Source organism: Gadus chalcogrammus, chromosome 8 (assembly GCF_026213295.1).
Source record: "Gadus chalcogrammus isolate NIFS_2021 chromosome 8, NIFS_Gcha_1.0, whole genome shotgun sequence".
NCBI classification, from domain to species: domain Eukaryota; kingdom Metazoa; phylum Chordata; class Actinopteri; order Gadiformes; family Gadidae; genus Gadus; species Gadus chalcogrammus.
This window is the reverse complement of record NC_079419.1, coordinates 24,785,000-24,803,202: the sequence shown is the minus strand read 5'-3', so window position 1 is coordinate 24,803,202 and position 18,203 is coordinate 24,785,000. Positions and strand designations below refer to the sequence as shown.

The following is an 18,203-nucleotide window of genomic DNA, read 5'->3' as shown; positions in this document are numbered from 1 at the left end:
TTCTGTTCAGTGTCTACTACTTGACCGTACTACACTTCACAGTGTAGTACGGTCTACAGCTATGCGTAGAACGCCTCTGAACGCTTCCGAACACCGCCGAAACTCCACCGGATGTTTGGAGATGACGTATCTCGTCTCAGATGCCGGCAAAATTACCTTGATAAGTTACCTGTTTTCCGTCTTGTCATCGTTGCTATTAAATAAAAAATGTCTATTTTTACTTAATTACTTACTTTACTTTTTTACTCTTTTTAATGTCTCTTTTTCGCCGCTTTCTACGAAATCTTGCTAAGCCGCTGTTGGTTGTGTCGGGTCAGCCATCTCTTCTTCGTTCGTTACCAGACTCCGGTTGCATTGTGGGATACCGTAGTGACCTACCGTTGTATACTGTGGCGGTAGTACGCATTCGGAAACATTTTCCGTACTACACAATGCGTACTGAGTAGTGGTGCAACGGTTCACGGGTTTCCCGTGATCCCTACGGATCAACCATCACGGTTCGGGACGCAAGTGATCCGCGGATTGGCTGATAAAAAGTTGTGCGTAGACGTGATCAGCGCATGTTTAGAGGACAATTCCGGTATTAACAACATCATCAAGTATCGTAGCGAAATACAGTTTCTGTTGTGTTTTATTTGGCGTTCCGTAAATCCCATTCAAACCTAAACCGGAACCGGACGTGTTTAGGTTTGGTTGTAGTCTTTTCGCTCGGTTCCCCGTATCAACAGTAGGGTTAGAACCGAGCGAAAAGACTACAACCAACCCCCTAGCAATGAGCAATGAGTCTCCCAACCGAAATCAATGGATTTACAAAATGCCAAATAAAACGCCACAGAAACTATTTCGCTACCAAACAAAAAAAAAGAAGATAAGGATGTCTGCATAGCCTTGGGAGAGTGTAGACCCTAAACTCTCCCCAGGCAATGCAGACATCCTGAATTGTAAATCCATGGTTAGGGATTATTTACTATCCTATCCATGTTAAAAAGAAGAAGGAATAATGGCTCAGATTGCAAATTTTTTAGATATTGACCATGCTTAAAGGAAGCAGGATTATTACCTAATTTTTCACTTTATTTTGTTTTTACAGTTGAAGATTTTATCTAAAGTCACATTTGTCTTGTTATCATCATTGTTGTTGATCCGAAAATCGGAAGCGCTATATTTCTGGCGCACTACAAAATGCATACTATAAGTATGAGTATTCGGATTCAGCCCTGGATGGGCTTTGCGAGGTTTGTTTACCGGCGTTGCTATGGTTACCGTTCTTGCGTGTTCCAACGGTTTATTAGGTTTCTAATAAATCGCTGTCTAATCAATACTTCATTCACTGCCTCTTCCGTGGTCATCACAATATTATGAATAGACTGCGTCGGGTTCTCCGACGTCTCTCTCTCTTGGCCTGCCCATAACAGGTTTGAATATTAAGGGCTGCCTAATATTCGTTCGAATTTTGATTTATTTTTTGATATTCGAATCACGAAGTTCGGAGTCAAAGCCCTGATGGACAGCATCATTGGTCTTTTAGAAGATGCTTTAAAAAGCACTCGTGTTTAACCACGTGGTAGAATATGCACTATTTCATACAAAATCAGTTTGAGCCCTATGCCATCCATTTAACCAATAAGCGGGGCAAATAAAGTAGATGGTGGGTCCACTCTACGAGAAGGTGGTAATATGAAGGTTAATCAAGGCCAAGCATATTTTCCAACCAAGTACAATATGTTTAAGAACGAAACTACTTACTTTTGGCAAAGATGTCCACTGGAGATCCGTCAGGTAGCAGCCAGGGCCAGCCCTTGAACTGCCAGGCTGGCCCCTGCACAAACACAGCCACCACGCGATCCCTGCACACAGAGAGTCCTCATTTAACCAACGGTCACTCAACACTTCACCCAAGGTGATAACAAAGCGTCTAGTTAGCCAAAACCCCTCGGCCACTCCAGCCGAAACCCCCCACTCAGACCAGAGGGGGGGGTGAGCCCCCACTCAGACCGGAGGCCTCCCCGGTGACCCAGAGGGGGGGGGGACTGAGCCCCCACTCAGACCAGAGGCCTGGTTCTGACCGATGTGCAGACCGCACATGTTTGTGAGAAGGGAACACGAAGTCAAAGGGTAATAGAGGAGCGAAGTGGGGTGACGGACCAGTCGTGCGGGGCCAGCTTAAGGGGCTGGTCGATGACGCGGTAGGGCACGGTGACGCTGAGCGTGGCTCCGCCCGGCTGAACCTGGTCCTTGCGTCTCTGGAGCAGCATCTCGTTGTCCCGCTGCAGGCCCTGCTTCTTCTTCTCCTCCGGTGTCACAAACCTGGAGACACGTGGTTGTTAGGGCCTGCTCAGGGGACCGCAGCATGTACACTTACATTAGCATTTACATTTCGGGCAGACACTTTTTTTCCAAAGCGACTGACGAGTACATTTGTCAAAAGAAAGTGAAACAAGACTATATTGTTCATAGAACCAAGTGCCAAGCACTACCAATCGCTCGGTTAACACATTGCCCGTGTACAAAGAGGATAAGATGCTACACAACTAAGTATGACATAGAATAAGTGCATACATTGAGTCCCAGGATTTACAGCATACTAAGTAATAACCACAACCAGCCCCCACTCCCGTCCCCTTGCAGCACAGCTGTGTAGCATACGTTAAAGGATCAGTAGCAGCGCTAAATCGTCTGCATATTTCACTGACCCTGATTGGCGGATTGACTGTCTGCAGGCTACAGCTAGCCTAGCTTATGATTAATCTTAATACAGTCAGTGCGTTGAAATGCACAGCTTACTCCAATTAAAGCCATAGTTTGACTATACTCCTAAGTACATGGTTCTTGTACCATTTTTAAAGTCAAATTCAAGACTTTTTAAGACCAACACATACATAAATTAAGACCCAAAAAATGTCTGAAAGATTATTTGATAGAAAAGGGAATTTATTGAGTCACTTATACACATCAACCGTAGCCGTAGTACTAGCAGTAGTAGTACTCTTGCAAAGTTATCTCGGAAGCGCGCGGACACGACGATACGCGAACACATGAACCCACCCGTGTCACCCATAATCACCCATGTCCCGTCGCTTAGCAACCGGACACGCTGGGGTTGATAAGTTACCGGACTACTGTAACTACTACGCAGTGATAACAAAGACATGAATCAGGCAATAAATCCACCGTCCTTGACAGCGGTCAAGTTTGGTGTGCGGAGTGGACCAAATGCGAACTACTGCAGCTGCTCTAAGTTAAACCCCAAACTAATCGGAATAAGTGTATTCATTTCGATTATGGCGGACTACACCACCTCTTCTGTAGCCGAATAAAATTATATTCCGAACAGATAATTGGATTCCGATTGAGGCGTATATATGATCCTTTTCTATTCCGATTGAGCTGTTCTTCCACATGTATGCGGATCAGACAGGGTATCTGCAGGTTTCAGCAAGTCAAATTTAAGACTTTCTAAGACCTTTTTAATACCACCTTGAATGAAATTTAAGACCTTAAACCCGCGATGGTGGGGGGGATCCCGCTGTATTACAACCAAAGCATAGCATGTGTGTCACTCAATGGGACTCTTTTCTTTCTGTTTATTAAACATAAAGTGTTCATTTTTAATATGGGTGTGTCACGTATTTATGGTGCACCCAAGTTGTGAGTTGTTGAGAGGGGGGGGGGGGGGGGGGGGGTGACAGCGTCTGGGCCCCTGGGCAGCTGCACCGGTTGCACCTTCGATATCTACGGCACTGATTAATAATATTTTCACCATTAAATAAATGCCTTCAGTAAGACCTGGGGGGTATACCACAAACCTCGTTGAACATACCCAGGCTTTCTTGGGAAAACCTGGCTCGACAGAGCCGCAACTCGCAATCACAGTTAAATGGTACCACGACGCTCACTTTAGATTCAATTAGTTGAACCAGGTTTTCCGCTTTACGTTCAATGCGCGTTCACATAAAAGGTGTGTATCACGTCATTTGACTCACCCTTATGCAAAATAAATCGCGCAAGAGCGGTGTATTTCATCCAAGGCGAGCAATGTATTATTATGAACTCCTACGAGGAATTCAAAGTTCAAATCACAGCCAAGGGGAACACGGTTGCCCATAATATGGCTAGGGTGGCGTGCTGGCAAAAATAGCCGACCGTGTTAATTCGTAAGTGAAAAGATTCTGCATATCGTCTAAAAAATATTATGTATCATCATCCCTTTTACCCCCATATATGTGGGGCCCCATGAATTGCGAGCCCAAGTACCGGGACCGACTTGATCTCCGACCCAATATTGGACGTGCACGTCAAGTTGCTTGCTTTTAGTGGCGTGGTTCAACGTCTCATCAAACATCAAAACAAAATCAGCCTTGTTGACGCTGCAGATTAGCTCGTTTCGGAGGAAAGGCGCTAGTCCGAAGCGAGTTATATACGCCGTTTTGTCCTTTCCAGCAGTAAAGGTGCTCGCGATTTGAGAGTCAGGGAACATCAAACCGAAGAGATCTCCTATCCCCTCATCCGAATTGTAGGACTGGTGCTTGACAACTGTGTTTAGAATCCACAACACCTCCGCTTTCAGTGTTGGTGTCGCACCAAATGCTACCCTCAGGTCAGTGCTAGCAGCGCGGACCGTCTGCGGCGGTGGCGCCGGGGCAGAGATGCAAAACGTAGAAATGGCTGGGATCTGTGTGTGGCTCCTGGCAGAGGTTTTATGCTTTTGGCTATGCATATGGCTGACGACAGCCTTAATCCCCATGGTGCCGAGCTTGAATGTACTTTTGCACGGAATGCATCTGGCCTGTTCTGGGTTGGCAACGGATGCTAGCCAACCTCGGAAACGGACGTATTCCAGCCAACTGACGTTGAACTTGCATTTACCCATTGTTGCAGACTAGCTAGCGCTCGCGCAGACATCCGTTTATATATCCAGCTAGCAATAAAGTAGCCTCTCGTACATCTCCTTCCCGAAAAGTCCCGCGAGAAAAAGAAAAAAGAAAATAGCCCTGCCACGACAAATTTAAGACCTCCGAGTTATTTATTAAAGACCAGCATATGACATTTTGACGAATTTAAGACTTTTTAAAGGCCTTAAATTTAGAAAAACGAATTTAAGACTTTTTAAGACTTTTAAGACCTCCGCGGACACCCTGTCAGATGTGTCCATGTAAACACGGCTGACAGTGTACACACACACACACACTTCGAATATCAAAAAATAAATCAAAATTCAAACGAATATTAGGCAGCCCTTAATATTCAAACTTGTTATGGGCAGGCCAAGAGGGAGAGACGTCGGAGAACCCGACGCAGTCTACTCATAATATTGTAATGACCACGGAAGAGGCAGTGAATAAAGTATTGATTAGACAGCGATTTATTAGATACCTAATAAACCGTCGGAACACGCAGGACCGGTAACCATAGCAACGCCGGTAAACAAACCCGCGATGCCCAATCCAGGTATTACTGAAGGCATTTAATGGCCCAAATATTATTAATAAATATTCGAATATATAAATATTAATAAACAAACAAACTTCGAATATGATTTTTGGGCAAAAGTCAAAGCCCTACACACACAATTTAATTAATTTACTGTTTGGAATACTTACATTAAAACTATCCAGCATGAACTGTGATCCATAGTACCGCGATATGACATGGCTGTCGCGGTGTCGTCCGTGGGCCAGTACCTCACATGGATATCCATCTGTTTGCTTTTAGTGGTTTTGGTCACTCTCATCGAACATGAGGACGTACTGTTTATCGTTTACGCAGCGTGACAGCTCTCTTTTTATGAAAGATGCGATGCCGTATTTGGCAAGATAGGCCGTTTTGTTTTCACCACAGGTGAACGACTTCGCAAACTCAGAATCTGGGAACATAGCAGCCAAGACGCTACTAATGTCCTCGTTCGATTTGAAGGAATTATGTCTGCTCACTGTGTGGAGAACCCACAATATCTCCGCCTTCTGGGTTTCTGGTGGCAACACAAAGCCGGTTAACGCCGTCTGATGTGAAGTACTAGCCACGGATGCTGAACTTTTCAGTCCACTTCTTTCAAATAATACAGGCACCGCTAGCTGCCACGGAGTATCGGACATATTTCTGCGACCTCATGTGGGACTCAAGAGCTTTTGCTCCCATGGTCCCTAGTATGAATGCCTTTCGGGATACACGACACCTTGCCTCCTAGTCACCTGCCTTCTCCAACCACCCCCGAAACGTATCCTCCTCAAACCATTTCTCATTGAATTTGCACCGTCCCATCCTGAAAGTAGCGCAAGTTGGCCTAATGATGTCAACCGTCACTAGCTAAAAGTAGCCCGAGCAAGTTAGCCTACTGATGATTGATGTCAACGTTAACGTAACGTACAACTCCTGAAAAAGCCGTGATTATGTGATTTGTTGTGTGCGACAATTTCCCCTAGTCTTAAAAAAACCTCTGCAAAATGTAATACCTAGAGCAAATTTAAGACAATTTATGGCCTTAATTTCACACAAAAAAAATTAAGACTTTTTAAGACTTAAATTGGACACGCGGGAACCATGAAGTATACACGGCGGTGAGAAAATGGTGTCATGCCCCGGTACGATAGGTGGCGCTGTCTCTATTTCAACTAGTGGTAGAAGAGCCACTGGCTGACCTCTTTACGTCACCAGCAACAACAAACTCAGGCGACATTCGAGAAAGATGTCATCAGTAGACAGCTTGATGTTAAACTATGATTATTATTAGGCCTACATATCATATAGATACTTTAATAGTGGAAAATAGCTGATCACCTATCCCCCTGATGTTAGGTGTCATGTGGCGCCAGTGAGTGGGTTCACTCTATTTCTATCTGATGTACTCTCTGAAGACAATGCTGACATTCACACATGTGCATCATCTCTGTTTGTGTAGATAATAGTATATGTTCAAAAGGCACAGTTGTGACCTAGAAAACATGAGAATACTATAGTAGTATAGAGAATACTATACTACTACTATTTCAACTAGTGGTAGAAGAGCCACTGGCTGACCTCTTTACGTCACCAGCAACAACAAACTCAGGCGACATTCGAGAAAGATGTCATCAGTAGACAGCTTGATGTTAAACTATGATTATTATTAGGCCTACATATCATATAGATACTTTAATAGTGGAAAATAGCTGATCACCTATCCCCCTGATGTTAGGTGTCATGTGGCGCCAGTGAGTGGGTTCACTCTATTTCTATCTGATGTACTCTCTGAAGACAATGCTGACATTCACACATGTGCATCATCTCTGTTTGTGTAGATAATAGTATATGTTCAAAAGGCACAGTTGTGACCTAGAAAACATGAGAATATGCTGACATCCACACAGTATGACCCAAAAAAACAAGCTATGCACATCAATAATTGATGAAAGTCCAACTTTGTATTGTGTAATGATTGGGGATATAGGGAGCAGGACGAGAGTCATTCTGCAGTGTCTTTGCAAACTCACTCGGGTTCGTTGTCTCTCGTATGCGGGTTACAATAAACTCTCCATCTATGCTTGGCCCGGACTCTCTGATTCCTCTTGCGTATAGCTAGTTGAAGTGAATTAGATAAGTCGCTAATAGAAATCTACGACAATTTCTCTGACGCTCCAGAGTTACAAGGCGGAGCAGCGGGAGGAGTCAAGCCGGAGGAGTTCGCATACGACCAAGAGGTCATAACACTGGAGCGTCAGAGAAATGACATGGACCCTGACAGCTGTCCCCAATACGGCAACAATCCCTTTCTCCTCCATGTCACGTTTCAATCTGGATTTCATAGTCAAAAACTAAGTCCCCCCCAATTCTTCTCAACCATGGCCGAGATACCCCCACTACGAGTCTTTAATTGTTGTGGAAGTACCAGAGAGTCTGAGAACCTGACGCAGTCTTTAAGATTCATAATATCAGAGAATATCCCCGTCAGTTCGGCCGCGGCACAATGAATGAATAAAGATCGTAAACAAAAAATGGAAAAAAAAACATTTTTTTTTAGATGTGCCCGAAATTAGTACTTTACAACCTTGTTGATGAGCAACGTTAAGGAAAACATATGCTTTTTATTCAGGCTTGGGTGATATCAAAGCATAGTGTGTACTGAATGCATATTGTAGATGATGAAACACTAGATTGGCACAACACCGGCTTCCTCCATCTTCTGCGCCACCTCTTTAAATAAATCGTTTCTCGTTTTCCGATGGCGACAACAATAATCATTTAAAGAAATAATTAAAGATTTATATTTATAAAGAAATAAGAATTATTTATATGACTATGCGACAAAAACACGACTACCATCTCCTACTTAGTGGTCCGGCAGTAGCTCAGGAGGTAGAGCGGGTTGGCTGGTAACCTGAAGGTTGCTGGTTCGATCCCCGGCTTCTCCTAGCTGAGTGTCGAGGTGTCCTTGACAAGGTACCTAACCCTGACATTTGACTGATGTCAGGGTTGACTGATGTCGTGATGTCGAAGACAGACATCCAGCTGTCTTCTACAGCTGCTGGATCGACAATTGGGCCGGTCCAGCAACTCCCAACGGCTAGCCGTTATAAGGAGCATATAACTAACTAACTTCCAGCCCAGGAAAAGATCGAGCATTCGCATAACGCAAACTCTGATATGATATACGATGCTGGTATACATGCAGGTAGAATACCGACTATTAACGACTTATCTAGGTGTTCTTATCCGATTTTGGGTGTCCATTCATGTACAGATTTTTGTGCAAAGTAGATCAGATAAAAGGTGTTTACATGCATTTTACAAGTCCTGTGAGGTCTTATTCATTTATTTACCCGATTATGACTCTCCATGTATACGTGCTGAGTGTAATTATCAGGGCCCGGTTTCCGGATAACGTCCGCTCGTAGCGCTACGAAGACTCCTACGTTTAGACTTATCAAACTTGTTTACCTCTATAGGCGTGGTTCCCGAACGGTCTCTTAGGAGTCTTCTTAGGAAATTCTCTTTACGTCGTTCACACACAGCGCTGTCCAGAAAGAAATTGCTGAAATCGAGTGCTCAGAGTTTGATTTTCCATTTCATGCACAGGTGCATGCACAGCGTTCTAAAGAATATTGCAGTCTTTGCAAATAATACATTGCTTGAAATCCTTCTAGTAGGCCTAAACATTTATTTAACCATGGGCAAACATACTAGCATAGCCTACACTGATTAAAAACGAAAATATAAAACAGCGGAGGAGATTGAGGAAATTACACCCCTAATTACATCTGTCGCAGCCGTTCAAATTAGGCTATTGATTTTCTTTTTAAAAAGGTGTGACTTGACTACCTATAGGGGTCGTGCAGGCTTTGCGCACTGCCCGGCCAGTGTGTGTTATCAGGTGAAAACTAAACGTCAAGGGAAAGAGGCGGTGGTTGAAGTATTTCGACCACTTATTGCGTTCACTCATTGCTTACAATGGTTTATTCGTTTCCCAGTATCAATACCTTAATTAAGGAGACATTTTTTGTTCATTTTTGATTTGTAAAATAATAATATTCTTTTGAAGTTGCAAGTCTTTGAAATTATTGAATTTATTTCGTGCTTGTGGGTTTCAAGCCATTATTTTCTTCATGAATGACATAAACACTGTCAATGTGGCAGTTCCATGCGCAACAGGGATTTCTAAATGTTACCGTGGTTGGCGACTAGCATCAGGAGCTGAACCATCACTACGGTAGAGCTAAGAAAGTTCTACGAGAGCTTCAGACCAACCTTACCAACGAACGACTTACGAAAGAGATTCGTAGCAAAGAACGTTTTGGGAAACACACGAAATGTTAAGGTAGAACTTAAAATAGAGCTTACGAATGAGAGTTAAGAAGCCTTTAAGAAGGTTTCGGGAAACCGAGCCCAGCTCTACTTTTGAAGAGCTTGTAACACTTCATAGTACACAGTATATATTGGTATTCTCTATTTCGCATCACAGACATATTGGATATTGATTGGCTGATCACTTATCTCCTGGTGTACATGTGTTGTGGAGACGTATACATTGAAAACTGTTCCAATCACACAGACATGTGGAGACCAGGGATGTACAAACAGCTCCTACATAAGAAGCTGGTAAGTGGGGTTTGGAGACAGCAGAAGGTCCATTTCACTTATTGTCAATGTTGTCGTAAAGACAACATTGGGAAAGACACCCACTCCATTCCAGGCCCAACCGGGCAGTGAAAATTATTCTGTTTTGTATTTTTCAATATATAACCGACTCAAAGAAGCAGAATCTGAGCGGCAAACAGAGCAGAGCTCACCCAACTGGGGGCCATAGCAGCCCACCCTGTAGGGCTGGGGGCCGTAGCAGCCCACCCAGTAGGGCTGGGGGCCGTAGCAGCCCAGCCAGGTGGGCTGGGGGCCATAGCAGCAGCGGCCTGCTTTAGCACTGGAACTTTGAGCCCTGCTAGTTTTGGCCTACAAGTGGGCTTAACAACATGGGCCACGTCGAAGGCCTTTATTCCTTCACAAAAATTGCTGGAGCTAGCCTGAAGTTATCGACCCATAGTCAAACGGCGACCCAACCACCTCAGTGTGGGACAGAGCCTCTAGGAAGCCAAAGCCCCCCAACTACTGGAAGTAGTCAACCATTAAATGCTTCCAGCAGTTCTCCAAGATCAGACTGATCGAAGAAGCCTCTAATTACTTCAGATTATATTTACCTTTTTATCTAATTCTGAGACAGGTACTTACTGTTCATTGTTCATATTTTTTTTTTATTAAATTGGAGACATCCACCATCAATGGTAGAAAAACACACACACACGTTATTAGTGACAGAATACATCTACCGTACAGCGTCATTATGCAAACGATATAGCTTGTGCCCTATAAATAACAGTGGATGACCAGGATCAATTGCTCTAATGCTACAGTGCAAATTCATTTCGGACCAAGAGCGGATCAGAAAGACATGGCCTTCCTCCTCACGGAGCCTACGTGATATTGCACTTTGGTTTTTAGTAGGGATGCACTGAAATGAAAATTCTTGGCCGAAACCGAAACCTGAGGAAACCAAGGCGGTTGACCTAGTTTCAAAGTTTATACCATTTATAGTCGGTGATACCGGTGTTGACACGAGTGTATTAGGCTACTCGTTGTGAAAATGTCCACACCGCGGCAACCCTAGTACCATTGCATTTATGGCTATGACTAGGGGTGAAACGGATCACAAAACTCACGGTTCGGATCGTGTCACGGTTTTTGAGTCACGGGTCGTATCATTTTCGGATCAACAACAACAACAATAAAGATAACAAGACAAATGTGACTTTAAATAAAGTCTTCAAACGTGTAAAAACAAAATAAAGTGAAAAATTTGGTAATAATCCTGCTTCCTTTAAGCATAGTCAATATTTATAAAAATTGCATTCTGAGGCATTATTCCTTCTTCTTAACATGGATAGTAAATAATCCCTAAGTTAGTATGGTAGCGAAATACAGTTTCTGTTATGTTTTATTTGGCATTTTGTAAATCCATTGATTTCGGTTGGAAGACTCATTGCTCATTGCAAGGGAGGTTGGTTGTAGTCTTTTCGCTCGGCTCTAGCCCTGCTGTTGATGTGGAGAACCGAGCGAAAAGTCTACAACCAAACATAAACATGTCCGCTTCCGCTTCCCATTTCAATGGGATTTACGGAACGCCAAATAAAACACAACAGAAACTGTATTTCGCTACGATACTTGATGTTGTTAATACCGTAATTGTCCTTTAAACATGCGCTGATCACGTGAACGCACAACTTTTTTTTTTTATCAGCCGATACACGGATCACTTGCGTCCCGAACCGTGTCAGTGTTTCCCGCAGGATTTTTTTCAGCAGCGGTGGTGTGGTCCCCGATCCCTCTAGGGGGGTCCGGGGGCATGAATTTTTTTGTACCCTTTACATTGGAATGCATGAATCTGGTGCACTTTGAGAGGAGAATATGCACTTAAATCCTATCCAAACAGTCCTGTGTATTACTGTAGATGGGATTATTGGTGTTGTAACTTTGCCTTTTGTGTCTTCATTTACAGATTTTTTTATTTTTGTATAGTAATATTTAAACAAAAAATGCCACAACGCAAATATAATTTGCACAATTTATTTACAGATTTTTGCCTAATGCTTAAACACTAAACATGGTTGCTATGCCCAAAGCATAACTGTTTTTTACATATGACACTTTGTTCAAAAATGAAATCTCCTGCAACAATGGGCAAAACACATCTTTTTAAATTATAAACCTAACTAAAATTTGAAAAGAACACAGACACACATGAAAAATAAAAAATAAAGCTAATTGAATACCAATCAGTGTGAGCTTTAGCACTACAAATAGACCTCAGGTGAGCTCAGCTCCTTTGTGAGACAGTGAGAGTCAGGGGAAGAGGACAAGAGAGCGATGATAAGCTTGTTATTGCTTAAAACACTTCTTCTTAGTCTTGGGAGTCAAAAAGTGATGAGAAAATTATAAAATAAATATAAGTTATACATAATAGAAACTATTCATGATCTATTAAGAAGTCCTTAGGTTTTTTCCCTGCATTTATGCTAATGACCACATGCTTACAGGCGATTAGCATAAATCCCTAACTAAAATACGCGATTAAAACGGATTTTATATGGCAATAAAGAACAACATCGGATCTAACAGTATGGATTCATTTTTCAAAGTTCCCGAAAATACCTAGGCTATAAATTCCTGACTGGATATAAGCTCCTGTAAAGGCTGAGTGATCCCAAAAAGAGCGACAACACGCACACACACACATAGGCCTACACACAAACACACAATACTAGAGGAAAAGCGGCACGGAGGTTGCGGTTTATAGATACAATAAAATGATTGGGCTCAGAGGGTTTTTAACACTGGTGGTCATGTAGCGACACATTTTAGCAACTTACTTTCTCTCTCTCTCTCTGTCTGTCTCTCTCTCTCTCTCTCACTCTCTCTCACTCTCTGTCCGTCTCTCTCTTTACTTCTTTCTTCCGCTTCACTCGCTACTGCTAGAATCAATGTAACTTTGCAACCGTGTAGGGTAGCCTACTGCAAACAACTGCCACACTCGCTGTGTATTTTTCTTCTTTGATGTTGCTTACGTGACGATGTGCCGCGTGCTGCGCAATTGACGTTACGCGCTGTACATTTTCTAAAAGGAGCTACGTATAAAAAAAATTAAAAAAAATTAGAAGGATTTTTATTGCAGCGGCGGAGAAAATTCAGCAGCGGCGGCGCGCCGCTGCTGTGTGAACGTGGGGGAAACACTGCGTGTGGGTTGATCCGTACGGATCACGGGAAACCCGTGAACCGTTGCACCACTAGCTATGACTGTGTGTACTAACTTCATTAAAATCAAGGCATTGCAATTTTTGCTAATCGCTATACGTGGGTCTTTCTCAGAAACATTGAAAAACGTCCACACCGCAGACATATTGGCACTTATCCAGACAAGCATATGCTGGCCATGCTTTTTGTTTGCGTCATCACAAATTTCTGTTTCGGCCATGTTGTTTTGGTGATAAAAGTATTTCGGCCGAAAACCGAAATTGCGCTCTTGGGTCATTTTCGGCCAAAAATATTTTGGTGGCCGGAAATTCGGTGCATCCCTAGTTTTTAGAGTGTGATGCAGATAAAACTGTCCAAAACCAAATTCACCGTTTCACTAGTTCAGCAGTCGTATTGGAATGGGACATGGAGGCTCGTCACCACGATTAGGCCATGTTGTTTAGGGTGAACTTGGTCACCTACTACCGCTGCGATGTTGTAAAGGATGACCTCGTCTCACACGCCTCGTGCCCACTACCTCCGTCAGTTGACTGATCTCCATTGACTTTGAATGGGGACGGACGCGCAATGCATTGTGGATCCGTCCGTTCCGTTGGAGCCTTCGGCTCAGTCAAAAAGTTGAAAAATGTTCAGATCGCGTATGGAAATGTAAGCACTGTGACGCGACTCGGGCTCTGACGATACTGGAAAGCGGGAAAGCGGGTCAACAAGCAGGAAGAAGCGGGAAGAACCCGGCGAACCGATTTGATTGGCTGACGGATGCATCTGCAAAGACTACTCCCCCATCAGTCAGCAACGCCTTCCCACGTCCGTTGACTGACGGAGGTAGTGGGCATGTAGGGTAAATGGTCGTAGGTGTGACCATTTTGGCCGCAGTCTTGAGATCTGCATGTACTCCTGTGACCAGTGTTTCCCGAACATTGTCGAGACAATGGCGCACCGCCATAGTCTAATTTCGGCCGCCATAAAAAAAGACAAACTCCAAATATCTGTGTTACTTTGTTTGGGTTAAACCCAGCAGTCTAGGGCAGCTTTCTTTATGGCAGGTTCAGACTACACAATTTCAGCCTGATTTTGGCCCATTCGTTCGTCGCAGACAAATTTGCGAGTCGTACACAATTTTTTAAAGTCAGCGTCGAGACGAGGTCTTGTAAAGTGACATGCTTGCGATCTGCGATATTTCGTCTGTGACGTTCGAAAACCCCACGACGATAAGTTTGGCATGCCAGAAATTTGGGGGAATCGCAATGACATATCCATTGATGACAGGGAGGGAACCCCACCACCAGTTGTGGGTGGATTGCGTGAAAAAAATGAATACTTGTAGGAATTGCGGGCGGGTAGCGGTTGAAATAAATAAACAACATGTAGGTTAACATATTGACAAGACAAATGGCAAACTGACAAATTTGATATTTTTCTATAATCTCCCTGCTTCTGAAATGCGAACATCGTCGCTCAGCGCTCGTCCGCTGGCTTTCCATAAGCATTCCACTGTACGATCATCCCTGCTGCGTGTGCCCTCACACACATTGTTGAAATCCTATGCTGGATGCTTAATGCTTTCTATGTGGCTTTCAGTTAATGGGCTATAATAAGACCACGTTGGCTATGTAATCGCTGACAACAGGGGACATTTCATAGTGGTTGGACATTTCAGCGTGCCGACAGGCTTTTGTCGTGACGCGGAACACGCAACTCAAAATCGGGTGCTGTCCCTGCAAAACCGGGACGTCTGGTCACCCCAATGATGATCGGGCGGTTGCGGGAATCAATTGCTAAAAAAATAAAAAAGACTTAACAGCTCATCCGCGCATCTCTACTAACTAGACTTCAATGCACTACGCAGAGGACCGCCATCATAATGCCTAGTATAGGAACTCGGGATCCATTGTTATTTACACTTTGCTGCTGCGTTGTTGCTGCGTGTATTCGTTAATGATACAAGTAAAGATTCTAGAGCAGGGGTGCCCAACCAGTCGATTGCGTTCTACCAGTCAATCGCGGGCTGAGTTGGAGTTGATCGCGAGAAATGTTGTGATGAGGAAGCCGGTGTTGTGCCAATGCAGTTACCCCATATAGGAAGTGTATCATCATCAACATGTATTCAGTACACACTACGCTTCTGTTACAAGAGTAGCATATGTGTGTGAGCGAGAATGGCAATGTGTGTGTGAGTGACTTCAGCGAGTGAGTGGACGGTGCGCGAGGAGAGCGACAATTTCGCATGTCAGTTTAGTGAATGAACGAGTCCGGTTGTGTCTTCAAACCAGGGCTCCGAACCGGTTCAAAGAACGAAAACGAAAACCAAAAACTAACAGAATTTTACGGGGAACGGAAATGGAAACGAAAACCAAATGGTCTTCAACTGTTCCGGAACAGAAACGTTATTCTGAAATCCCCAAAACCGGTTAATAACGGGTATTTTTCCGTTCTCTAAATAGCCTATAAAATTTCACAAAAGCATAGCCTATATTCATGAAAAACCACCCTGGCGAGAGGCCGTATGCCATTTCAGTTGCGATCTTAAATAGGCCTTACTCACACAGTGAAATTGATTTGGAAATTATGTTTGTAATGTAGGGCTGTGAAGATAATATATTTTGCCTTCCAAGGCCTTATGTCGTTTCAAAGTCGGGATTTTAAATATTTGCACAATGAAATGTAGAGTTAAATTGGAAGTGGTTGGAGAGACTTGGGTATTTGTCAGCAACATACAAAATACAACACATTCGCTTATGGCGGGGTTAGAAATGATTGAGGGAGCCTCTATATCTGAAGATCTCCATGGAATATGGATACAACTTACAAACAGGTAAGGAGTTTCTAGCCCACTTATCCAGAAATGATTGATACAAAATTATGTTTATCATAGAATATAGGCTACAGTCAGCAGCAGTCTGCCTGGTATGTGAGATGGATATCACGAATATTATTGGATGCTGCCTGTGATTTATGATTTTTACGTATTTAGAAAACTGTAAATTAAGGGCCAATACCAATAACTAGGTCTATTATATTGTAAGGTATCGACCACAAAAATAGACTAGGCCCAATAACACTGCCGGAACGTTAAGAACAAACGTTATTTTACATTCCGAACCGGTTCAGGAATGATACGTTGGTGGCGGAGCGCAAGAACGAAAACGTTAAATATACCGGTCACCCTCAAATCTTGTAGTCTGGCCAGTTGTCCGATGAGACAAAGCCCGATTTCCTGGCTCTGTGATCGCATAGTGGGAAATGTTAAAATCGTGGAGGAATATCTGAGAATCATGTAGTCTGAACCAGCCATGAGTGTGTGCGTGTGTGTCGATGTAATGTATGCGTGTAGGGGAGTTAGAGAGTATTTGGTATGCACAGAATCTATGAATTGAATAGTATTCATTATAATAATTATAATTGTAACCGCAAGCGGTGATTAACGGGGTCCGAGCAAAATTAAAAGTCAAGAACACACTAATGTAAGATATATAAATATGACATAATTATGAAGGAAAGATGTTCCACTTAATGCAATACTGAATGTCATGTTCAGCTTGTTCATTATGCTCTAATCGGGATTCAAACTCTCATCCTAAGGATCACCTGTACAAGGCATTATCCCAATGAGACACTTATAAACCTGAACTGCAGCCTCATTCACATGGTCAAAATGTCTATTGATAAGCACACAACATCCAGAAAACTCCAAGCACACATTTCTCAAGTGAATTAAGGGCTTTCTTAAAAGCATATACCTGAAACATCTTTGAAATTCTGGGGAAATTAAACATTTGTAGTCCAGAACACTAACGGAAGAAAAATGGTTAACCAAGAAGTTCCCCTTAATGCCATACTGTTTCTTGGCAGTCAGACTCTTGGAAACGAATGAGCCTGAATGTTGATTGCCTGATGAATTTCAGCTGCTGTTCAATGTTGTGTTTCTTGAATGAGTGGCAATGACCGAATGTCATGTTCAGCTTGTTCATAATTCTCTAATCAGGTTTCAAACTCTCAAACTAGGGCCCCGTTTACACGAGGACGCTTGCGGGTAAAAACGACAAAATGTTTTATCGGAAGTGCCTTTCGTTTAGACGGTGACAGCGTTTTTGGGGCATGAAAACGCATAAATCTGAAACCACCCTCCAGAGTGGAAAAGTTGAATACGCTCCGCCGTAACGTTTCCGTCTACACTGCCAAGACGCAAAACACTGCTCAGATCTGCTCACGTCGCGTACGCGTTTACGTCACATACATGACCCTTTACATTTTGTCATCAACATTCATATCAGTAATCAGCAGTTTGTAAGTCATTTGTCAGTAATTGATATGTCATATTTGGTTCTCAAAATTTACCAGATTGATTCATTTAAATGAAATCTATTCCAATTTTTCTCCCAGGAGAGCATGCCCCCCAGACCCCGGATTGCGAGCCACCCACCATAGTCTCCAAAAATCCTGTGGGAAACACTGCCTGTGACACTGTCAGGATAGTGTAAATCCTGACAGTAAATCTGTCTCATCGGATTTTGAAAATAAAAAGCCTCTGAAATGTAAGCACTGAATATTTATGCATTGAAATAAATTATCTGGATTTTTTGCCACTGAATTTGAATAGCATGTTGAGGGGGGGTTGGGTGGATCTTATGTTTTTTTTGTTATAATGCACACCTGATTTTTTAACACTTTTACGTGAGGATTTTTCATCCTCACATCTGCATCATGCAAATCGTGCGCAATACTGTCAGCTCTGCGCACTCGTTGCGTGCTCATTATGCCACCACAGAAGAATATCAAACGTTTTGCTCCAATCACTTAACGCGAGCCCAGTGTCCCAAAACGAATGCACCAATTCCGAGTGATCAATGACGATACAAACATTACGTTTTAGGGTCGTGCATGTTTCCGAATGACTTCCTGCCTGTTTATGTGTCAAACTTGTGCATGTTGCC

The 18,203-nt window shown here is 43.1% G+C and overlaps 1 protein-coding gene across 1 annotated transcript in view; it reads right to left on the bottom strand.

The window, feature by feature from the left end:
- The window catches only part of cdc73 (cell division cycle 73, Paf1/RNA polymerase II complex component, homolog (S. cerevisiae)), a 50,922-nt gene that overhangs the window by 1,411 nt on the left and 31,308 nt on the right, over positions 1 to 18,203 (bottom strand). Inside the window, exons 14-15 of the mRNA XM_056596496.1 lie at positions 2,146 to 2,307; positions 1,747 to 1,847 (exon numbers count right to left, since the gene is read on the bottom strand). Of these exons, the coding sequence (XP_056452471.1) occupies positions 1,747 to 1,847; positions 2,146 to 2,307 (263 nt within the window). The remainder of the gene's footprint in view (positions 1 to 1,746; positions 1,848 to 2,145; positions 2,308 to 18,203) is intronic.